We start from the raw sequence: 26,053 nt of genomic DNA on the forward strand, positions 1-26,053 counted from the left end.
AATTGTAATTTATGAAGTTGGAAGTTGTATGAAGAACAACATATTACAAAAAACTCCAGACACACAGAAAACAACAGCAAAATGTCAAGAAAACTACAGAAGGACAACAACAAATGATTTATAAAACACACAAAATGACAACTAAGACACACTAATCAGCCACTTAAACACACAGAATTATGACAAAAACAACAGCATATACAAAATGACTTCAAAGACGCACAAAATTACACAAAATGACAACAAGAACAGAAAAATGTAACAAAAACACACGCAATGACTTGAAAAACCCACAAAGACAACAAAAGTTTGCCATATTGATGAGAAAATCTACAAAATTCATTTAAAATCACAAAACGTGTGTTTTCAAGCTTGTATTGAAGCTCAGATTGGTCAAATGCTGACATGAATGTTGATATTTTGGCCCTCGGATCAGACAATCACATTCTTGTAGGCCCTGCTGTGATAGAAGTTGCCCATCTCTGTCCTAGAGACTATTATCATCTGTCAATGTGTTGATATACTTGATATATTAGTGATTAATAAGACTATGTGATATATTATTTTTGGTTTTCATGTCCAGGGTCGTGAGTTTGATTTCTGGTCATTTTAAAATGATTATTATTTCAGTAACTTAAAGGCATCGTCTGCAATGTTGAAAGGCAAGAAAGATTTGGAAGTTGCGCCGCCTCCGTCCAAAGTCATGCTAATATCAGCATTAGCAATAATATTTTCTGATCTATTTAATAATGCTAGATTTTGGGAGAAGTGATTGACTAGTGCTGACATGATTTGTGCTCTGGTTGAATGATGAAGTCCAGACAAAGCATGATTTTATAAAAAAGGATTTAATTGAAACTGAGTGAAAAGCAGTACCAAAAAAAGGTCTTCCATCCTGCAGGAGGGCAAGGTGGCCAGCAACTAATGGAAAGTTTTCTGAGCACCAACTTTTACAGATAGGAAGAGCCCCACCCTAAGATGAGAGAGGAGGAGGAAGGAGTGGAAAATCACTGTTACAGAGCTCTGCTTATCAGAGTTTTGGTCTGAGACCTTGAACAGCGACTGTTTGTTGCTGGCACTGTGAATACAGCACAATCTGTCTGTACTGCGGGTAATCTAAACTAATATGACTCAGCAAAGGAGCAACGTCTCTGTTCAAAAGTACAACGGTATAATGCAGTCATTGTGTATAAACACATGACAAATTGTACACATGAACACACATTTGATGATATGATGACTAATATAATAATTGTCATAACACTAGCATTTATCTGGACTGCATGCTAGCATAAAGACGTTCTCAAAATCCAAGAATTTTCCTCTACGCTAACTTTGCTACCACCGTTTACTGTTAGCCTAACGCCACCAACTGGAAAGAGCTATTGCTGAAAGTCAATCTAACGCTTGTTGATGTTATCAGCAGCTGGAAATATGCATGTTGTTGAAGGGCTTGACTGTTTGAAAACGCACCAAATTTCTCATGAACACACCCATGGTATATTTACACAAAAGTCATTCATTAAGCTGTTAATTCCTGTTCATGGTACATTCAGTTGTCATCATCTGGCAAGGTCTTAACTTTGAGCCAATGAAAGTCAGGTTTTATGGCAGTTTATGCTAATCTGAAGCGTGGCTAGCATGTTGAACAAAAGCAGGAGTGAAAGTCAGCCAACAGGAAAATTCTCCCGGTGTAACAAACAACACAAAACTAGAACTGAATGGGAATTGATTAGCATCTTATTAACACAATGTCAACAGAGGACTGTAAATTGAGGAATTATCTAATTTATGACCAAGTGTTTATCCATGCTAATCTTGGGCGTTAATCCAATGATAATAAAAGTTGTTGCATGTGTTGTATAATATGATTATTAGATATGTATTTATGTATGATAAAGAGAGTGAAATAAGGGGATGATAGAAGAGGTCTGTAATTCTAAAGTGACGCCAGCTCCATTTGCCACTTTTTATGAACCAATTTTCGATGAATGATGAAACACTTGCAAAGGCTGTGCTTGTAAATCTTGATCATGTGGAATGGGAAGTCATTACGACTTAAAGATGGAGGTTATTGCGCCAAAACACAAACAGACATTCACACTGTCAACCAATAAACACTGCTTGCACTAAAAACATACAAGGTGAGCATTTACTGAAGTGAGTACTGAACATCATCATGTCATTCTTTGGCGCGAAAACCTGCTGGTTTTCAAACAAGAAATATGTTTATTATCTACTATTTCCAAGTGAAAGCCAGCAATGGTGGATTTCTGTGTTGTTTTTCCTCCAGGTTTCCTCTGTGATTTGGTCCTATTACATCAACGTGCGAAAAAGGCGGCACATGCAACGGTGAAAGAAAGGCACAAAGAAAACTGAAGCGATTAAACCCCCACTCAAACCAGCTTAGCAGGCAAAGCTCCACAGAAAGCCAACAATGCTCGCATTCCTTCAAAATCTCGCTTCTGCTTTGCTTTCTCGTCTGCTTTCTCTCTCTCCAGCGTGCGTTCGCCCCTCCTTCCTGCTCACCGTCGTTCTCAAACAAGATTATTTCTTTATGTCTGTCGTCTTTGCGCCACGTTAGGCCGCTTAACTTTACAATAGTCGTGTCAGGTCAGCACCCACCCTCTTTCAGTCTCTCAGATTGAGGAGCGACAGCGCCTTTCGGTTCTTACTGTATCTCAAACGTCTGTTACCTCAAATGTCTGTTCCATCATTTGCTCATTTTGACCTCCTGCTTTTCCATTCAGCCTTTTTCAACTCCTTTTTTTTATTGGACGTTTAGAGCACTCTGAATGTGCAAGGTTTTTTTTTTGTTCTTATTGCACAGTTCTATTCTGACTAAATCAATAGGGGATTAAAGTTGAATAAACTTTTTGAAGGGATTAAGTGGGAACAGAAGTGTGTGAGAAAAGGGCTCAGGTTGTACACGTTGCACAGATCTACACTTAAAAAGAGCTTTATTTTACTGGACTTCAATTAGTTTATACTTTACTATGAATAACGTTGGTTTTTTTACCTAATCTACCGGTAGCTTCACTTTCCTGATATGTTTAATTTTTTAGAATATGAACTTTCTTTGCAAAAAACTATTAAAACAAAATAGGTTTTAAAAATTGTTAGTTAGAGTTAGGGTTTCAATGCAATACCAATATTGAAGTGTTGCATATTGACCGATACTCATGTATCAGCATAAATCATACATGCTTTGTTGATTTTGAAGCGTGGACTATTAAAAAAGGCTTAGAACAATAGTCAGCAACAGTAGGTATGAGAAAAACTGACTCATTTATTATTAACCAATGGTTTACATCAGAGGTTCCCAACCTTTTTTCAGGTCGTGGCCCCATTTTCATATCACCAATATCCGGTGAGACATTTTTTTTCCCCTACAGTCAATTTTTTATCATGTTTATTAAAGTGTGTTACAAATACGGAGTAGCCAGTGACAAGATATTTTTATTCTGCATTTTATTTTAACTAGAGTTATATTTGGAAAAAGTTTAAGTACAGGATACAGTTATCTGTATATATATATGATATGTATTGTGTGTGATGTGTATTTGAAAAATCATTTCAAAACATTTAATAAAGATTGTTATCCTTTTTTACTTGTTTTTTTTTTTAACCAATTACTCGACATTTTAGGCGACCCCATTTTAATTCCAGGCAACCCCACATGGTGTACCAACTAAGGCTGAACAATTAATTGCATTTGCGATATTATCGCGATATCATAAAATGTGATTTTCTAATCGCAAAGGCTGCGATTTATTTTATTTTATTTTATTTTATTTTATTTTATTGTCCTGTCTTGTACTTTCCTGTTAAGTTCAGACTGTGTTTAAGAAGTGCAGTCCACATGTTTGCATGTTTCATGAAACGTGAAGTTATAGTTAGATATGTTGAAGAGGTGAAGCCACAGATTTGTTTGCATTATTGTTGTAATCTGTGCTTTAAAATGTATATTTTATATTTATTTAAAGTTTAAATAAATCTAATATTGTTTATGATTAAACAGATTGATTTATTGCTTGTGTTCATTGAAAAATACACAAGAGGCCCTTGAAAAAATAATCGCATATTAAATCGCAATCGTAATATTGAGGAGAAAAAATCGCAAATAGATTATTTTACAAAATTGTTCAGCCTGAGTACCAACCCCAATGTTGAAAAACACTGGATTACATACTGTACATTTTAACCTTAGACATAAGAGAATTCTACAATTGAATAAAAGACATTTCAAAAATAATTAGAAGACCCTGACAAAAAGCATTGGTAAATCCAGTAATAACAAATACAAGAAGTGTTTTAAAGCATAATAAGCACTAGTTTAACTTAAACATAAGTGTATCCACAATTGAATAGAATGAATAAGAAATAAATTAGAAGAACCTGAAAAATAACTTCAAAACTATTAATGCAGTGGTTGCCCAACAGGGGTACGCGTACCCCTAGTTGTACAGGAGCACATTGCAGGGGGTACTCAGAAAGATTCAACAGTTAATTCAAAAATAATCAAGACATGTTTCCAGTTTCTTTTCAGAAACACAAACTAACACTACTATTGCTCAAAAAGTACGATATTTTCTTGTAATTTATTGAAAAAGGATTATTTAATGCTGTTATTAGCTACATTTTACAAAGGAGACCGTATTTACTTACTATTGAAGTAATTTCAAAGTTGCATTGGTGTTTTCTTTAAAATACATGTCACTTTAAATTACACTCATTGTTTTGAATTGAAGTTCTAGACCAAGCGTGTCAAACTCTACATATAAATAAAATACAAAATATGTAAGAAAATGACAATATCCAAGCCATAAGTGATAAATATTAGTCCCAACAGGGTCTTCACTTTAAATTTCCTTTATTTTGTGACCAATTTCTATTTGATGAAGGGAAATATGTCATAATTTGAGGAAAATTCAAGGAGTTTGTGAGAATTTTGAGTTTATTATTGACAATGACTGCAATCATGTGATATAAGCCCCGGGAAAACTGTGAGCGTCTGCAAATATTGTTGAGTTTCATTTACACAATTATTTATGTTTTCTCTGTCACTTCTACTTCCTCCTTTGGGCCAAATTGGATGCTCCAAAGGGCCAGATTTGGCCACTGGGCCATGAGTTTGACACATGTGTTCTAGACACAAGGGTTTAAGAGAGCCCGCTGTTCCACAAATGAAAAACAATATGGTTAAATTATATAGAGGGTACTTATGATATGAAAAGAGGGAACCCATGATTTGACAAAAATGCAAAGGGGGCACACGGAACAGAAAAGATTGGGAACCACTGCAGTGATGCAAGTGCAAAATAACAACTCATGTTCACTTCAGTTATTCTTTAACCAATGAGGTACCTTGCAGTGTATCAAGGAAACAGGAGTTCATTCCTTTTCCATCATTACCGGCTTCTCAAACATCCCAAACAACAGTAATTTATAGTGCGTAGATCTGAGCACCTGCTAATGCAACCCCCCACTCACATAAACCCTCCACCTGCGTTTGGCGTTGCCAATGAATCCCAGTCATTAGGATGGCTTACAGAAAGAGAGGCCTATTCTGTCCCAGTGGACTGGCTTCCCTTCACCGTATAGGGCCATCATTGTTGTAAAAGCCACCTCTCCCAAGCCTGCAGTGACTGTGCTTCCATTCATAGACCACTGTAGTTGGTACGCTGCCAGTGAGGAAATATGATAAATGTCTACAACACCACCTGCGTAGAAGGACTGGGACATTCTCTTATTCCCATATGCCACCAGGTGGAAAGGGACAGCCCCATCTCAGGTTACTGTGCTCCTGTGTGTGTGCGTGTGTATGTCATTGGAGAATTAACTTCCCGTCTTGTGTTGTTCTTTTACAGGTGCACTAGGAAGGAGAAATGTGAGCGTTCATCAGAGCCTCGCCGCTTTGCATCAGACATCAAGCAGTGTGTGCGTCTCAGTGTCCACCCAAACAACATATCAGTGTCCCAGTTCAGTGTTACGGTGAGTTTACGCGCACTATTATTGTGTGTTCATACAAATTAAGAATGCATGTGTTGGTATTTTGTTGCTGGTTAGAAATATATATGTAGTTAGTTCTTAAATCAGGGGTCGCCAACACAGTGCAACACATGTTAAAGTTTTAGGATTGAATAGACCATCTTTAAATGTTTATTTTCACTGAAACGTTGCGACAAACGGTTTTAACCATTGCAGATTTGGTGTATGGGTTGTGGTATGTAATATAAAATATAATATATAAAAAAATTATATTTTTAAGAAACACAAGGTGGATCTTTACAAAATATGACGGTCGTTACATTTTACAAATATTACATGTTATATGATTAGTTAAAAGTTGTTTCTTAGTAGCCATTGCGGAAAATGCGGAACTGTGGGGGCGGGGCTTCTGTGACTGGGCATGTCCTAACTGCTCTAGGAGCAACGCCCTTAGTTAAGGCATTTTTTAAATTTTACATACACTTTAAACGTTGTTTGTTAGTAGCTAGTAAATTAGGAAGGCGATGATTTTCTATGAAATGTAATGAAAACTAGAATTTTTGCATTTCCTGAAGAAAATGCAAGTGAGGATGCATGTGCTGGCCCGCGTCGCATTACATTAGCATAGCATTAACCTAGCAATAGCCTTAACGTTGTAATAACTTAGCAACAATCGCTTTAAACGTTGAAAAAGGTAGAAAAGGTTAAAAAAGGTTGAAAAGTTTGAAAAAGTATGAAAAGTTTGAAAAAGGTTGAAAAAGATTGAAAAAGGTTGAAAAAGGTTGAAAAAGGTGAAAAAGGTTAAAAAGGTTGAAAAGGTTGAAAAAGTTTGAAAAGGTTGAAAAAGTTTGAAAAGGTTGAAAAGTTTGAAAAAGTTTGAAAAGGTTGAAAAGGTTGAAAAAGTTTGAAAAAGTTAGCATTGCGTTAGCGTCAGCGTTAACATTGTGTTAGCATTAGCATTGTGCTAGCATTACTATTGCGCTAACATTAACATTGTGCTAGCATTAGCATTGCGCTAGCATTAACATTGTGCTAGCATTAGCATTGCATTAGCATTGTGCTAACATTAGCATTGCGCTAGCATTAGCATTGCGCTAACATTAGCATTGTGCTAGCATTAGCAATGTGATAGCATTAGTATTGCGTTGGCATTGCGCTAGCATTAGCATTGTGCTAGCATTAGTATAGTGTTACAATTGCGCTAACATTAACATTAGCATTGCGTTAGTATTAGCATTGTGCTAGCAATAGCATTGCACTAACATTAGCATTGCGCTAGCATTAGCATTGTGCTAGCAATAGCATTGCACTAGCATTAGCATTGTGCTAGCAACAGCATTGCACTAGCATTAGCATTGCGCTAGCATTAGCATTGTACTAGTAATAGCATTGCACCAGCATTAGCATTGTGCTAGCATTAACATTGCGTTACTATTGCACTAAGATTAGCATTGCGCTAGCATTAGTATTGCGCTAGCATTAGTAATGTGCTAGCATTAGCATTGCGTTGGCATTGTGCTAGCATTAGCATTGTGCTACCACTAGCATTGCGTTAGCATTGTGTTAGCATTACCCTTGTGCTAGCATTAGCATTGCGCTAGCATTAGAATTGCGTTGGCATTGCATTAACATTAGCATTGCGCTAGCATTAGCATTGCGTTAACATTAGCATTGCGCTAGCCTTAGCAATGTGCTAGCATTAACATTGCGTTGGCATTACGCTATCATTAGCATTGTGCTAGAATTAGCATTGCGTTAGCATTAGCATTGCGCTAGTATTAGCATTGCGTTAGCATTTTGCTAACATTAGTATTGTGCTAGCATTAGCATTGCGCTAGCATTAGCATTGTGCTAGCATTAACATTGCGTTAGTATTGCACAAAGATTAGCATTGTGCTAGCATTGGCATTGTGGTAGCATTAGCATTGTGCTAGCATTAGCATTGTGCTAGTATTAGCATTACGCTACCACTAGCATTGCGCTAGCATTAACATTGCGCTAGCATTAGCATTGCGTTAGTATTGCACTAAGATTAGCATTGTGCTAGCATTAGCCTTGTGCTAGCATTAACATTGCGTTAGTATTGCACTAAGATTAGTATTGTGATAGCATTAGCATTGTGATAGCATTAGCATTGTGCTCGCATTAGCATTGCGCTAGCATTAGTATTGCACAAGCATTAGCATTGCGTTAGCATTGGTATAGCATTGGCATTAGCATAGCGTTAGCAATAGCCTTGTTTTAGCATTCAAAAAGTTTGAAAAGGTTTAAGTTTGAGATGTTTGAAAAGTGTTTAAGAGTTTGAAAAAGTTTGAAATGGTTGAAAAAGTTTGAAAAGGTTGAAAAAGGTTGAAAAGTTTGAAAAATTTGAAATAGTTTGAAAAAGGTTGAAAAGGTTGAAAAGGGTTGAAAAGGTTGAAAAAGGTTGAAAAGTTTGTAAAGTTTGAAAAAGGTTGAATAGGTTGAAAAAGGTTGAAAAAGTTTGAAAAGGTTGAAACAGTTGAAAAAGGTTGAAAAAGTTGAATGGTTTGGATTAGTTTCAAAATGGCCGACGATGAAGAGGGTCAAAGTGCACAAGAGGGTCTAAAAGGTTCGAATTTTCAATGTAAGTGGAAGTGAGCAAAAAGTTTCACGAGAAATAACTCAAAAAGTTGAAAAGTTTTTAAAAAGCTGGAACATAGCAGAGAAGTGCAGAATTTTTCTCAAAAGTTTGATACCTCAATTGTTGAAATTGGTTGAAAACTGTGGGACGAGTTTGAGAGAACGGAAGAATAATAACATATAATAAAGGGGAACGAATACAATAGTGAGGATGCCAATGCATCCTCACTAATGAAACAATTGCATACATTACGAGAAATAAAGTGTAACTTAAACATTGCTGATCTTTTTTTTTATTTTAAAGTTACTGCGAGCCTTCCTTTATTATCTTACCCTCTAATCAAAGTGAAACCATGAACATTTAGTATTTAAGAAGTGCTTTTCAAACTGGTTGCTATACTGACTATCCAGTACCTATGAAGTATCTCACAGTTTCAGAAAGGTTGGTGACCCCTGTCTTTAATGTGAAGGACAAACCTGTGTAACCCCTCTACTGCTTTGTATCATTTCAAAGCCTAACAAAGTTTATATTTATATTTTGTAACTCAGCCCAGCTGTACTCGCTGTGAGTGTTGTCACCCAAATACAGCCTGTTATTAAACAGCTCGTGGTCATAAAGGCTGTGAATTGTTTTTTTCATTGCTGGTGCTACATACAAAGCGTTGTTTGCCAATGAAGCTCAGCAGGAGGCACAATCCTCAAATTATGCTTCAACTCTGACCCGTTAGCATAGTGTTGTGTATTATTGTATGAAAGTGTAAAATCAAATAAATGAAAATCATAATGCCATAATATATCTGTTTTAAAGCCTAAATAATATTATTTTGTAACAACGGTTTCATTGTTAAGCTAAAGCTAGTAAGCTAGCTCAGTTAGCTCGTTAAAACTATTCAGTTAGTAAGGTATGTGTACAGTTAGCTAACTAAAACTATTTCAGCTAGTAAAGTATGTATACAGTTAGCTAGCTAAAACTATTCAGCCAGCAAGCTAGCTCAGTTAGCTCGTTAAAACTATTCAGCTAGTAAGTTATGTGTACAGTTAGCTAGCTAAAACTATTCAGCTAGTAAGGTATGTGTACAGTTAGCTAGCTAAAACTATTCAGCTAGTAAGGTGTGTGTACAGTTAGCTAGCTAAAACTATTCAGCTAGTATGGTGTGTGTACAGTTAGCTAACTAAAACTATTTCAGCTAGTAAAGTATGTATACAGTTAGCTAGCTAAAACTATTCAGCCAGTAAGCTAGCTCAGTTAGCTCATTCAAACTATTCAGTTAGTAAGTTATGTGTACAGTTAGCTAGCTAAAACTATTCAGCTAGTAAATTATGTGTACAGTTAGCTAGCTAAAACTATTCAGCTAGTAAGGTATGTGTAAAGTGAGCTAGCTAAAACTATTCAGCCGGTATGCCAGCTCAGTTAGTTAGCTAAAACTATTCAGCCGGTAAGCTAGCTCAGTTAGCTCGTTAAAACTATTCAGTTAGTAAGGTATGTGTACAGTTAGCTAGCTGAAACTATTCAGCCGGTAAAGTATGTGTACAGTTAGCTAGCTAAAACTATTCAGCTATTAAGGTATGTGTACAGTGAGTTAACTAAAACTATTCAGCTAGTAAGGTATGTGTACAGTGAGCTAGCTAAAACTATTCAGCCGGTATGCTAGCTCAGTTAGTTAGCTAAAACTATTCAGCCGGTAAGCTAGCTCGGTTAGCTAGCTAAAACTATTCAGCCAGTAAGGCACGTGTACAGTTAGCTAGCTTAAACTATTCAGTTAGTAACAAGGCAATAAGGTTACAGTAACATGTATTTTTATATATTTTTTAGTCTATTTTTTATTTTTACACAACAATCTGGCAACGTGCTATCTATATCTTAAGCATAGTTGTGTGATCAAATCCAGGATGAAACTATTTTCGTGAAGTCTGCATCCCTCTAATGATATTCATTGTGTGTTTGTGAGTGTGATGTCTTCAGAGAGTGTTTAACCTTTAGCAGCATGATTCTCATCCTTCTAAGTACTGGGCAGAGGCCTCCGTCAAATATTGAATAAACACAAAGGTCAAGGAGGGGCCCTGGTGTGTTTGTGTTGAAGATGAAGAATGGGAACTTTCATGAGGTGGAGAAATGATATGGTGCGTTGCGTACTCATTGAAGATTCATTTTAAAAGGACATTTTCCTTTTAACGAAGAACTGTCACATTAACTAAAGGCAGCGTGATCACTTTAAACAATTTCTTCTTTTGGTTTAAACACAATTTATTAATCTACAAAAAAAAAACACTGGTTATTGACTTGCACAAAATTTAGAAACAATGACATTTTGGGTTTTTTTTCCTGCCGTCAAAGGTTCTAAATACTAAATATATATTGTTAGGAATTCATATGGAAGCTATTTTCTCTTTTTTCATATACAATTTGACTTTATTTAATATTTTTTTCTCAACTGAGGCAGTTTTGTAAGAGCAACATAAGCAGTGCATTTACCGTATTAGTCACAGTGTTGTATAAATCATTTATAGTAGTTAGGTGTAAACACAAGTATGGTATTTTAATGTACTGTAAATGCAACAGCAGCGCTGTGGCTCGTCTTATCTGTGACCCCTTTAAGTATAATGGGAAAAAAAAAACTCAAGGTCTGGTTTCAAAGCAAATATTAAGAGCAGTTTTATATTATATTTTTTATGAGAAATTATAATCATAATAATGATGATGGAAATGATCATAATTAGAACAGGAACTAAAAATACAAGGGTCAGTCTTGAATGAAATGAGTAATACATCTAAATACTGTTTAATTCCACTTACTTACAAAACGAGATTATTTTTTTAAAAATTAGTTTTATTCTTTATTGTTCTGTATTTTGTTTGAACAATCGCACACAGTTTACAAAGGGTGGCACACAACACAATTTGACAGATAAAATAATAAAGTAAATAGATGGTGTGATCTTTACAAGTCCTTTTTCTTAAAACAAAACTCAGAAAGCAATAAAATACAGTTACATTTAATGAAATAAACCTGGAAAAACAGATCATTTTTTTTTTTCGAGGTTCAATCACCCATGTAGGTTGGACATTTTAAATGTAATACGAAATCAGATTATTCAAAATGCGTGTTATCACTTATTCATTCCATCATTATGCTCTGTAGTTGTTTTTTTCACAGTATTTTGAGCAAAATATTGTAATTATTTTATACAAAGGGGATACTTGAGCCAAAAAAGTACAAGAATCACTGTATTTAGTGGATGCCCAGGCATGTCAACTAGAAACGCTTGTGTATTTGTTCACGACTGCAGTCACTGGGTTAAAAAGAAGAAAAACAAAGGAAAAACAGCTCCGGTAATCAGTCACCTCTCATGAAGGCAGGAGAACATCATTCTGTATATACCAGAGGCATATACAGAATACATCTCATATGTACAGTATGTGTAAACCATGATAAAAAATAAAGTCAAATAAAAAAACTTAAATTTTTTTACTCCTTTTTCTCTAGCTTGTATTGATTTATTTCTCTCTCGTCTCCTTCATTCTTTAGCTCAGTCCTCCTGTCTGTTCTCTAGTCTGTGTCATTGACATTCAGTGATTCTAACTGCCTCTACTTACTTTTTTTTTTTTCCTTTATCATGTGTCATTTCTTTCACTTGATTCAAAACACTTCAAGCTGAAACCCCTTTTTTTGTCAGGAAGTCTGGACATTGTAATGGAAATGGAAACCCATTTAGTCCTGGCAAAAGGTAGAAGGTCCAGAGAAAGGCTGTGATCATGGCCATCAGATGTGTCTTATTAGAGCGACACTGATTCTAGTTTTAGACGCTTTGTGCTTTAGAGTGTTTAGGGTTTTGGATGCCGAGGCAGGATTGGCCAAATCCCGCCTCATTTAGCAGTTCTTTCAGTGGTTCCCCTGGCCAGTGACTACTCTGCAGATGGTTCTTTAGTCTGTGTTATTGAGCCAGCAGCTGATCCTCTCCACAGTATTACCATGGCAAAGTGAAATTTGAAGGGGAGAAAATTGGCTACACAGCTGTGCACAGATGTGTGGATCTGTCAGTACTGTAGCAGCATTTCACATCCGTATCTTATTATAAAAGGGTTATCGTTCATTATATTGTGGTGGAATTTTGTATAATGGTCAAAGCATTTTGTCACCGTTACGAGTAGACATAAAGATTTTCTAAATCTGAAAAGACGCCTTAACTATTACAGACCCCACACAAAATCAGGCCTAGAACACCGCACACGCGCAACAATTTTGTTCCACCGCAATCTTCCTCCAAGCCAGAAATTGTGCGCGATCAAATGAGATGCTGCATTCCAAGAAACTTAGAACTCCAGATTTTCCGACCTCCTACTTCAAAAGGGGCTTGGAAGTCAGAGCTCCATAAAGTTGCGGAAATGTGTTTTGTAATTATCCTGGTGTGCCATGTTTGCGATATTTCGGCATGCTGCCGCTGAACTTGGTTGAACTAGGAGATTTTAAAATAAAACTCAGAAATGCAGAGTTCCAAGTTCGACTTTCCCCACATACACACGAGAAGTTTTGGTCATAAATATTGAACGAGTTTAACATTTACGATTGTTGGCCCTGACCCTTTTTAGATACGATTACAAATTCAGTCTTAACACACCTCAAACCAAAGGATAATCCTATACGATAATCTTATAAAACATAAAATAATCTGGTATTTGCAATCGTTAGAAGTGTGTAACCCGCTTACTATGGTATTTTATGCCCAGCTGGCAGCTTTTGACACTCTCTTCTTTTTCTTTGTTTTCTTTGTCACAGTTGGTGTTAGAAGCCCATAACGTTCCAGAGCTTTCTGCAGGGGTCAACTGCACCTTCCAAGACCTTTCAGAAATGAACGGCGTCGTGGAAGGAAACCGGATCAAGTGCTTTTCCCCTGCTGAAAAGGAAATGCCTCGGATTATTGTCGATAAAGGTAAAAAGTAGCACAAATATAGTGTGCATATGTGTTTAGATAAGGTGAATAAAGTACTAGATTTCATTCATAAATGAATGATAAATGAGCTACTGATTATTCTCTGTCAATGACAACCTAACACAGTGCTGCTGACGTTTATCTTGATGCTTTTGCCTCAGTCGTAAGTGTGTCACTCTTAAGGCAATGTGATCTCTTTGTTTCCTTGTTGCCATCAGTTGCACAACAGACCTTGGAGCGCTGCCTCAGGACATGTTTAGTAATTGAATGAACGCTATCCATTAGTCTTTTTGCTCCACAGGCAGTTTTGAAATCCCAGGTTAGGCCCGTGCTCAACGAAAGGAACTGAAGCTGCATATTATCATATCAGTGAATGAGCCAACGGACAGCCTGGCGAGACTACATGGGCTGCCACTGAATGTGTCACCATTGCCTGAAAATGCAAACTGCGAATATTTTCTTGCATGTGTTTCTTGTGCTCGTCGCCTTTTCTCTCTGGGGTTAGCTAAGCCTGGTCTAAATAAACACAGTTCCCATGTGACAATTTCCATCTGTAGGCAGCAAAGCAATCTGTCACCATGAACCCTTTTATGTTTGGAAATGAAAAGTTTTTTAGTTAAATAAAGAAATGATTCCAGATTCCCTGGTAACCAAATATTTCAAATATTTTGTTGTTACCTTCGCCCAGGAGCTAAAACTTCCCCAGTTGTTCATTTATTTGTTTGTTTATTTGTCTGTTAGCAGGATTAAGTCAAAAGTACCTAACAGAAGATAGACCTTACGCCACGGAAGATTCAATAACATTTTAGAGGGGATCCGGATCAATATACTGATTCTGGATCAGTTTGAAAAATCAAAAAATCCCTATCTCTCATCATTGGGATCACTTGGTTTGTAAATGACAGATCTTTATGAAATTTTACTCAGTTTTGGATCCGGATTGTATATTTCATCGGGATAGTTTCAAAAAAATGGGGGTGCCCATACGTTTGGACCTACTGTATTGTTTTTTGGGGGTCGAAATAGCTTCCAAGCCTTTAACAATCCTATTATCTTTGGGATCAATTTGACCACCTTCAATGTTTATCGTTCAAAAATGAACGTCACTGATTAAAACTTTACAGTGAATATGTTACAAAAATAGAAGATAGTAGTAGTAGTAGTAGGGGGGAGGGGTAGTTGTGTGAGATTCATGAACGTCTACCCCAAATTAGAAAATATATGAAAGATTTTCAAGCTGCACGACCTGATGGTGGCGCTGCAGGTAAGGTCAAATCATTACCACAACCAATATGGTTCATACTCTTGTGGTCATTAATGTTGACAAATAAATTTGAGAAGATGTGAATGAAAACTATTCAATAAAAATTCATTAAAATGTAAAAGTTTGGCCTGTTGGTGGCTCCAGAGAACAGATCAAGGAGTTATTTATGTATGCCACAAATAAACAAAATGCCTGACAAAAACTTGGTTAACAATTTTCTGAAAATGATTTTCTGGAGGCAAATATCCCTGGGGTCAGATTGAACCCGAGGGTAAAATGTATTAGTACTATTTGATGATAATAGAAGGGTTAAAGTGTGAATGATCATGTTACCATGATCAGAATCACTGATCCAGACAACTGCCAATAGCTGGCAAAGAGGATGTTTAGTGCTTGGAGGAGGTTTGTGATCTTGTTTGCTATCAAGTTTGTTTTGAGTCGAGCTACTATAGAACATATCGAGGACATTTACATAAAACATTCAAAGTATGCCACAGAGAACACGTATCACATTGTCATGACCCTGCTTGCTAGAATAAAGTAATCCACCCACCTATTGCATATGTGTAGCGATGTATTGCTGACAGGAAGCCCAGGGGCACATCTGGGAATGAAAAACATTTGTTTAATGTTTGCCATGTCAGCCACATCTAATGCTGCCGTCGTTTTACATACACAAAGACGAAGAAATGAAACATTGACACATGGAACGTTGCACAAAAATGTGTGAATTTTATTATTTTTTTAGAAAGAGGAAAAATATTTCACGTATCTAAAACATTAGTGTAAGCCTGCTTGAAAGGTGGAAAGGGAAACGCAATGAATGGAGGGATGAAGGGAAGGAGGGATAGATAGTGTTACCAGGCTTCAAGGTAACATTTAGGTGGCCTAATTAGGACAGATCCGTTGTCAGCGGTGCTTTACTGTGATTGATGAATGATTCCTTCTTTGTTGAAAGGATGGGTTGAAGCACAGGGGAGACGAAGGAGTCGCAGTGTGTAAGGAAGTGAACAGACCTGTGTGTTGCAGATAGAGCGAGGATGAGAGCCAGAGTGGAGAGTGAGCAGTTTAGATGTGTGGCTGTGCTGTTGAATTAAACATGAACTCCTTCATTAGTGCCAGACAAAAGGACACACCAAATACAGATGAGGCGCAAGCTCACATTCACCCACACACACACACACAATTTCAGTTTAATCTTCTTCTCTCTTTACCTTGTCAAAGACTTTTCTCAGGGAATGTTGTCCATCCCAGGGGAAATATGTGTGCACCAACTTTTTTTTTTTCTTGTAAGGCAGAAGGAAAAAGGAAAACGTCACCCAACAAAACCTCTCCTCTCGCTCTCTTTTAAAGGGGGCTTTTATACCACAACAAGCCCATCACCTGTGGCTTTAAGATGTGCCGTTCCGTTATCTTCATGAAAAACCCAAGTAGACACAAATGAGAAAAGTTAAAAAGAACGTCTAAATGAAAGGGTAAATGGACTTCACACTACGGTGGCTGGGAAGTGTCAGGCGAATGCATTTACAGAAACGAACACAAACGACTCACAACACGAATGTAAAAAGGGAGGTTATTTTAGGTATTAGGTATTTTATTTTGTCATTTCAAATTAGATTGGTCTTCTACATTTAGGTCTACTCATGAGCCGATGGTTGGCGGACATGGTAACTCATGTATCCACTCTGGGGTAGAACTACGCCTTCAAATTCAGTCATTATCAAAAAATTCTCTACCCTCCTTCCTTCCTCATTAACATTATCCGTCAGAAACGTGTCCGTCTGTAATGCTGGTCCTTCGGAAACACTTCCGTTGCGGCCCGTTGACATTCATGTTGTGGCCTTTTTGCATTTGTGTTGTGAACCGTTTGTGTTTGTTTCTATAAATGAATTCGCCTGACACTTCCCAGCCACCGTATCAAACCATTGGATGTCAAGTGAAACTTTAAACGAACCATCAAAGGCGATCAGCGGAACTCCCCTGACGAAGACTGGCAGTTGACATTCGAAACCTGTCAGGGGATAAACATTTCCTGAAAAATATTGTCTGAATAAATGGAACCTCAACTTAAAGCTGCAGTTTGTAGAGTCCTCTCTCCACTCCGATTTGAAACTGAAACTGTAACCGAACCTCCCATACCGGTATATTTTGTAAACGCTCTGAGCAATAGAGACAACAGAGGCGGCTGCACTGATCCCAGCTGCCTGAGTTGCTCTGAGCAGACTGACAACCATTAGTCCACATCCAGACTGCAAAATGATTTCACCTTGAATAAGCTTATCTTAGGTTTACACTCGATTTATCCCGTCTGTTATCACTTTCCCCCTGACACCAGTACGTGCAGCGGACCCTGCGCAGTCATGGGGATCCATGAGGACACAAAGCGCTTCTTTCCTCCCGAGTATGTTTGTGACTTTAAACTGTTGCTTGTCGACCTCAGTCTGCCTTTTTACGCTTGATTTGTCATGTAACTGTTGTGTCTAATGCCGCAATGGAGACTTCTGCTTGGATGTCCGTCATTACACTTTTACTACCGATGGTACCTGAACGCGCCTGACTTCAGACAAGCAGCCAATAGTAACGCCAAAAACAGCTCATGGACCACAAGTGTTAGTAGAAAGATCTCTGATTGACATCCAGATTCCAAGAGCGTCACGCTTCTGGATTTATAAACTTCATTTACAGGGCCAGCAGAAGGAGATGACATTCACTGTCTACTCAGAACACTTTGGATTACAATATGCTCAAAGATGATAATGAATTTTTGACCAAATAATGACAAAAAAAACTTACAAACTACAGCTTTAACACACCATTCAATGTTTTCTCTACTTAAAAGCACGGTTACCAATTTAAAATCAATGAAGGTGTTGTTATACTGTTTTGTTCATTAGGAAGAAATTGTTTTTTTCAAAAACTTGAGAGATTAATCTGGATTTATGTACATTTTTCTGCAGGTGACCACCAGATTGTGCAGCTCTACCTCAAATCCAAAGAGACGGGCCTGGCATTTGCAAACACCAGTTTTGTCTTTTACAACTGCAGTGTGCACAAATCGTAAGTAGGGCATTTTCTATCACCTAAAACTACCTGGTCACACTTTATTTGAAGTTTTATACGTAAGGCTAACATTGCGCTGTCATTACCTGCCATTAGCATGAATAGGCTGTCATTAGGTGTCCTTCGCTAAATTATGACACCTTTGGAGCTATGTTGGCATTTTTTGGGTTAGGTGGTGGGATCTCGTGGGGTTAGGTAGGGTTAGGGTTAGGGGAATGAAGAGTTAGGGTAACAAACAACACTTACTGACAGCCTTCATGACACCTTATCCATGCTAATGACAGGTGTCATGTCATAATAATGACAGCGTAAGGTCAGCGTTATGTACAAGTAAAGTGTTACCGACTATCTAAATGTACTTATTTACACTAAAATGTATGCTTAAACTAAAAGACTACCCACCCTCCAAAATGTTAACCCTACATCCTTTTCCTATTTGACGTCCAAACTTTCCTTTGCTTTGTTGAAGGTGTCTGTCCTGTGTGAGTAGCCCCTACCAGTGCCACTGGTGTAAATACAGGCACGACTGTACCCATGACCCTCGGACGTGTTCCTTCCAAGAGGGGCGAGTCAAGAAGCCTGAGGTGAGTCCTGATGTCAAGCCGTTTATGGTGATTTCCTATTACTAGTTACCGTCCACGAAGCCAAATTTCAAGAACACAGATCTGCAGTGTATGGTACAATACGAGGTGAGTCATCGAATGTAAGAACGAGATGTTCCGTGTTTGTGTGACTGTGAAGCCATTGTTGAGGTGTCCCATTTTTTTTTTGCAGCAACAGCTCTATTGGTGCATTAAGACAAAAGTCCACAAATCTCTCCGTCGTTTGTTCGTGCTGGCCAGCCTCTAGCCGACGTCTTTCAGTGAGTCAGCTGGCTATAAAACACAATCAAATAAATTGAAGGGAAGCTGTCTGACTGTGTGAGACTAATAGCCGCCGTTTTCAAAAAGAGTTATGTGTAAAAGAGAGAGACACCGTTTGGGCGACGGGGGCTTCCATCTGGCGTGAGTCTCCTGGCATGTCTCGCTCTTGACTGCACATCAAAGGCCACTGGAAGGGAGTAAAACTGAGTCATTTCCCCTCGCCCAGCCCTGTTTCCTGCGACAGCTTAGTCTGTGTGAAATATCAATACTATTGGCAGTGGCTTCTATTCCTCTCAAAGCACAGCCCACTGTAATTAGGCTGCTCTGCTGCAGAGGACAAGCCATTCGCTCAATGGAGGACATTCACTTTGATGCTTCACACCCACAAAGATTTAACACTGATTTAGGAGTTACTGCAGCAGCAATAGCACTCATGTGAATGAAAGTCTATTTCAGACATGAGTTTAATTTTGTGCGGTCCCTGAAACAAATCCCCAAAAATTGTATTTCTAGAAGTTGGAAGGAATACTAAGCCCGACAAAATACACGAAATAATTTCCAAAACACACAAATCGACAGCAAAATGCACAAAGTACGCCAAAACACACAAAACATTTGCGAAATGACTCATAAAACACAAAATTGCAATAAAGACAGACACAAAAACAAATACATTGGCTACAAAAACACATTACAGAATAACTCCAAAAACACACAAACTTTGTTTACAAAATTGCACAAAATGACAGGAAAATGCAGAAAAACAACAAAAATACAGAAAGTGACCCCTAAAAATGCACAAATCAACAACAAAAATGCAGAAAATGACAGAAATAAACAAATTGTTACAATAAGGACACAACATATAACAAAAACACACGTAATGACTCCAATAACATAGAAAATGATTAAAAGCTGACAAAACCACAAAGACAGAATAAGACAAAACTGTTTCCCCCATCTTTATTAATGCTCTGATTGGTTATTATTCTAAATGCTGACATGAATATTGACAATGTGGCCCTCGGAACAGATACAATCACATTTTGGTGGCCCCTGCTGTGATAGGGTTGCCCATCCCTGGCCTATTTGTGTGGCTTATACAGGGGTAGACTGGCCATCTGGCATATCGGGCATTGTCCCTGTAGGCCGTCAATCCGAGGTGAGCCGGTCCGGTCTGCTACATTTTGGTCCAAAAGTGGCAAAAATGTGACAAGAAAATAGCGTAAAGTGATTAAAAGTGACCTAGCGTTGTGTTTTGTTATATTTTATATACGTTTTACTTGATTACATGCTCTAATACGTATTTACTTTATTAATTTACTGCTGTGAAGCACTTTGTGACTATTGTCTCTGAGAAGCGCTATACAAATACATTTTACTTACTTAGAATGTGCTAAAAGCAGTCACGAGTGGTCAAAAAATGAGCAAATAAAGAGGAACCAGGTGGTTTGTAATGGCAAAGGATAGTTTTAATGAGCAAAATGTGCCAAACAATAGTGAAAAAGGGCAAAAATTTGAAACAAAAATAGGCAAAATGTAGGGGGAAAAGGAAACAAGTGGTATTTATTGGGAAAAAGTTGGACAAAAATTGGATCAAAGTGTCAAAATGAAGTTGCAAAACTGGACAAAAAATAGGAATAAAGTGATATTTATTAACAAAAGGAGGCAAAAAATCTGAAAAAAGTGTCAGAATTTTTTGAAAAGGGGCAAAAATGTGACAAAGAAAGTTGCAAAATGTAAATAGGTAAAAATGGGTTAAAAAGTGTCCCCCTTTTAAGGTTTTCTGAATAATAAATAAAGTGAAGACATAAAAAGCCACATGTTGCTGATAAAGTAGTGGGTCTGGACACAAAATGCCAGGACTGTGTTTTTGTCCCAGTCCACCCATGGCCTATTTGTATGGCTTGGATGTGTGAAGACGTTCATCCTGGCTACCACTGTCCTTCTCTATAGTTTAATACTGTACGTACACTGCAGTGCGTAGTAATCTACCTGCTTGTGTACTGCCAATTTACAGTGGTTTACAGGGGGAGGGTTTTTACAGCGAGTTAGTGGCCCTGTTAATCCTAGCCCGAGGTGAGCTACGATGATCGCTTGGGCTCATGTCTGGGTTGGCAGACGCGGCGCGGCGGGGCCGACAAAGCTTAGCCAGATTGCCTCCTTTGATGAGCAGTCTGCACTCAATTGTGCGATTTCACCCGCATTTCCCTGGAGCTATTCAACCAGCCACGGACAATCATGTTTTTTTTTTCCCTTTTTCTTCCGCAGTTTTCATTATCGTTTTGAACCGTCTGCTTAGTTAGGCCCAAGCAGGTTTACGTTTCCAATTAGCTCAGGCGCCGGTGGTCAATATTGGCTCAAGAAAACAATGTGTGAATCCTCTCCTATTGTGTATCTAACTAAAAAAAAAGAAGAAAAAAAGCCGTAAATAAAGGACGAGGATTTGGCATTAGCACATAAATGACTTTCCTTTTTGTGTGACATGGAAAAGCAGGTGTTTTGGAAGCTTAATGATGATTAATTTGCTTTTAATTAACCCCTGGAATCCAAGGTCGTGTAACTGGTGCGAGATTTGTGAATGCTGCTTGGTTTGAATGATTTCACAAACACACAAGTAAGCTCAAGAACACACACACGCGAGTATCTAAAGAATCATTCTCAAATCTTAGAAAAGGAAACAAGTCAACTTTGCTGCTGAGAGGCGGCGGTGGCTTTAAGCTGCAGATGATTTATTTGTGTCTGTGTGTGTGTGCGCGTGTGTGTGTGTGCATATACAATTAGAGGATTTCAGGCAGTGATCTGACTAATCCCTTCACTCTATGCTAATGATGGAAACCCATACAAATTTCCCTACTGGCTGAGCTAGGCGTTAGTGTGCATTTTATATTTTGATAGCGCTTTCAGATGACTTTCGTTGTAATTAGCGCTATATAAATACATTTGAATTGAATTGAATTGGAGGAGGATGATAAAGCAGGGCCTCAGCATACAGTTGGCATCCGTTTCTTATCCGTGCCAGCGATGATATGAGCACACGGATCAGCGTGTTGTCGATACACCTCAAGGACTGAGAGAATCTAATACACAACAAAGCTAAATATGTCAAAAGATAAACAAAAGGAGGATGAATGATTAGCACTGGCTAAATAGCTGTTATACATACTGTACTTTGTATCAATGATATACAACCCAAATCAAACATCAGTTTTTAACACATCATTAACATTAACTCATGCCTGACCCAAACAGATCAATGGAATGGAGTTTATTAACCAGTAAGGTATTGATTAAGTCATCAGGATAATTTTATTAAACACTGCTGTTTGTTAACTTTCATTCCAGTCTTTACTTGAGTTAGACAGCAGAAATCTGCCAATGAAGACTTTTCACTTCACTGTATTTTATTCTAATAAAACAGGTCAACATTGAGCTGTTTTACTCTAATAACATTATTTGTAACTCACAGTATAGTAGCAAATATTTGTTATGAAGAATTAAGATTGCGTCATAGATTTGTATCCATTATAACATTGGAAAAAAGTCGAACTCTCTTAATTACAAATCATGGGATCGTGGTGATCCCACTGGAACTGCTGGTGCAGTCTTTTGTTTCTATTCCATTAAAAACACTTAGCTTTACCATATGCTCAAGGATGTCACTATTTTTGCACATTTGCATTTATTTCTTTATTTGTTTAACCTTTATTTACCAGGCAAGACAGATTCAAATCAATTCAACTTTATTTATATAGCGCAAAATACAACAAAGTCATCTCAAAGTCCTGAACAAAATATAAAGTTCATAGTAAAAAAGAAGAAAGAACCCAACAAGATCCACATGAACAAGCATTTAGTGACACCAGGGTAACCAGGTTCAGAGGTGGCAGCCATCCACTTCGACTGGTTGGGGTTAGTGAACAGAATAGGATAGAAGGATAGAACATCCGAGTGCTCCAGAATAGTTGTTATTTTCACCTGTGGTCTGGCAAAAGGCAAATCCTTTGGAAGGAAAAGGAGAAGGAAGCTAAGAAAAAATCAAAACAAGATCTCGGCTGCAATCCGAATAGTCCCTCCTATCTCCTTTCCTATCCACTGTTCCTTCACCCCTGGAAGTGTTTCAGTGGTGGCCATGATAAAGACCGTCCGAGTTCTCTTTAAGCTCAGGAAAAGAGGTGTAATGCTTCCTTTTTTACCTCCTTTAGCCTAGGAAACACTGATGCATCCTTTACCAAAGGAGACCAGATAATGCTGACCCACAATTCATTGCGGCAACAACATTTAAAGGGACACGCACACCTGAGCGCTGACAAGTAACGGAGGTCATGTAAGTTACCAATGCAATAATATACCTTGAACAACTTTAAATAAATAATGTAAAACTAATATTATGTTATGTAAGACATTATCAGATTATAACTGACATAATTCATATTTCTGAGTGGAAGGTGAACGTGAGCAACTATTCTCAATGTGACATTCTTTTAGTTTACCTTTTGTTCCTTGTAGCCTGGAAGCTTTCTTTCCTTTGATTTACATTCAAACCGTGTGATTTTTGAGGTCATATCAGGGGAAAGTGTCAGAAATGTGTAGTTTTTTCACCACGACAGACGTCACCTTCGCGGCTATCAGATTATTACGTCACCTAGTTGAAGTGCGTCTGACTGTCAAAACAAACGTGATCGCCTTTTCCATACTCCTCTCCTAACACATATCCTTAGCCCTGTGACGTCATCCACGGGGTTATGGAAAAGTGGATAGGAAAGGAGATAGGAGGGACTATTCAGACGCAGCCTAAGATTTCAGAAACAAGACAATCCAAACAATAGAAAAAACGGCTGCTTATAAAAGTTTTAAACGCCTGCTTGACGATGAGAGCTTTCAGCCTCAACGTTTTTTCTGAAGTCATTCCAGTCTCTGCTACAACAGACTGACAGGACAACAAACCAAAAGGAGAATTAGTTTTAGAAACTGTTCATAGACGCAGATATTCAGAAGAAGAGTTGTACGCTGAGGTGGAAACGTGCAAGAATTGACACAGGTAGGAGGTTGTTTAATCACATAATCCAATACATTTTGTGGCAGGTATGTAAGTATGTAATGAATGATGACCAATTCAGAGAGGAATATAGAGTGCACAAGTGTGTTCTAAAGATTAAGAAAGAATCAGACAAGTTTTATTTGCCAAACACAAGAGGGTAAAATACACAGTTCATGTTTAGTCATCAGGACTATTTCAACTCAAGGACATTAGGTTTTAGTCGACTAAATCTGTTTCAGATAAAATCAATTAAAATATACAGCATAAGTAGGAGTTTATGCACTTTTTTTTTTTTTTTTTTTAAGATTCAGTAACCATTTATCATCCTGATATGGGATGGTATTAATGTTTGTCAGTACACACAGACACATTGGATGCAATCAATGACATTAGGGGTGTCCCGATCCAAAATCGATATTGAATATCGGTCCGATATTAGCCTGAAAACAAATATTGGATATCGGATTCAAATTTTCGGATTCTCGAATTTTAATTTTTAATTTGTTTATTTTTTTCCCCCAATTCATTTTTTTATTTATTTTATTCAATTGTAGAATACTGTAGATATAATGTTGAAGGTTAAAATGTATGTAACCAATTGGTTAATAATAAATGGGTCAGTTTTTCTCATCCCTACTGTTGCTGACTATTGTTCTCTGTTTGAGGAACATTACTTGATCAAGCCTTTTCTAATATTCCACACTACAAAACAAGTATTTTTTTTTTTATTTATTATTAAAAAATAAATAAATAAATCAATCGGCCAATACCGATAACTCTCCAATATCGGTATCATAATGAAAAAGTTGTATTGGGACATCCTTATAAGACATTGTTTACATGAATTCAGATTGGATTTGACTAAATTATAGTTGTAGTTTTATTTGCTGACAAAAATATTGATATATTTTTCATTCACATGTATATTTTCTAATTAGTCATCGTCCGTTATTGTCACGTAAAAAAAAAAATGTCGTCGTTGAAAACTGTGAAGAACAAAATTAACATTTACACGTAGAATGTAAATGGTTTGTCTGTTCTGTATATTTCCCCTATGACACTATAACTACCACATCACTATGTAGATTCATGTAACATGACTGTTCTTAGTGATTCCAGCGTCATGTCGTTTCATCAATATTTCACATTCATGGAAGCAAAAAAACAATCATCAGCTTTGAACAATATGCAAAAACACACTGTAAATTTGTAGTCAGAGGCCATGCAGCAGTCGTAGTGGTTGACTGTATATTACATAAAGATATGCATTATGTACACCTGCAGTGCATGGTTTTATGATGACACGCTGTTGTGTAAATAACCACGTTGTTGAGGGCTAGAGGGAGGATGGGGACAATAAATGCGTTGAGAGACGTTGTATCGACTTAACGAAGAAATAAATATCAACAGCGATGGCGTCCCTCGCTACAAAAAAACATCTGCATCACGGGACGTGGACGTGTGTTTGTCCCAACCAATGGAAGCCACGGTGGCTTTAATGGGCACCAACGGTCATTATATTTTCAGAAAATTAATAAAAATGTGTAGTAAAAAGAAGGTATAGGATTTTCTATGTTGTAAACTGAAATAATGAACAACAGCTTATAGTCCTGGCTACAAGAGCCTTCTTTGTGATGCGTTTGTGTGTCAGTGGAGCCCGCTTCAAATTCACATGGCAGATTGCTGTAGTTTATGAGTTTTAATAAAGCTGTGTGTACTTGTGTGGTAAAGGACGTCTATGTACATCAGGAAAAGATTAGAGAGATTCCCTGACAGCGCAGAGACCATATTTGGAGCTTAGCCGTGATATTCTGATGTCGCATAATTGTGTAGTGTGTGTGTGTGTGTGTGTGTGTGTTAGTGATGACATTCATTATACACTGTTATGGAAATATTCAGCTCGAGATTGTTTTTCTGTGTGTGTTTGAAATTAAAGTTGAGTGTGTCCACCAATGTTTCAATGTGTTTTTTTTCTTCCTACCAGTGTTAATTTTGTCGACTAAAAAATGTTGTCATAGTTTTTGTCGGCTCCACTCTTTTAAGTGACAGTACCTAGACTGACTAATTTTTAAAAATGATATATGTTCAAAACTCGATCAAAATATTTTAGTCAACCAATGAAAACAAAACTATAATTTTGTCACATGAGACAATTTCCAATCAAATCTGTCTGTATGTATTTACAAACATTAATACCATCCAATATCAGATTGATTAATGGTAATTAAAACATGAACTCTTATCCTGTATATTTTAGTCGACTATATCTGTAACAGATTTAGTCAACTAAAATCTTCAGCTGAC

At 37.4% G+C, this 26,053-nt stretch overlaps 1 protein-coding gene across 2 annotated transcripts in view; it reads left to right on the forward strand.

Moving 5' to 3' along the window:
- Positions 1-26,053, forward strand: part of plxna4 (plexin A4) — a 336,809-nt gene that overhangs the window by 229,071 nt on the left and 81,685 nt on the right. The window contains exons 6-9 of one of the 2 annotated variants that reach the window (XM_028449042.1): positions 5,871-5,994; positions 13,368-13,521; positions 17,743-17,842; positions 18,315-18,429. In XM_028449042.1, the coding sequence (XP_028304843.1) occupies positions 5,871-5,994; positions 13,368-13,521; positions 17,743-17,842; positions 18,315-18,429 (493 nt within the window). Of the gene's footprint in view, positions 1-2,293; positions 2,419-5,870; positions 5,995-13,367; positions 13,522-17,742; positions 17,843-18,314; positions 18,430-26,053 lie in introns of those variants that run through there. The other variant, XM_028449043.1, reaches the window with a different exon arrangement.

Source organism: Gouania willdenowi, chromosome 6, assembly GCF_900634775.1.
Source record: "Gouania willdenowi chromosome 6, fGouWil2.1, whole genome shotgun sequence".
Lineage (NCBI taxonomy): Eukaryota > Metazoa > Chordata > Actinopteri > Blenniiformes > Gobiesocidae > Gouania > Gouania willdenowi.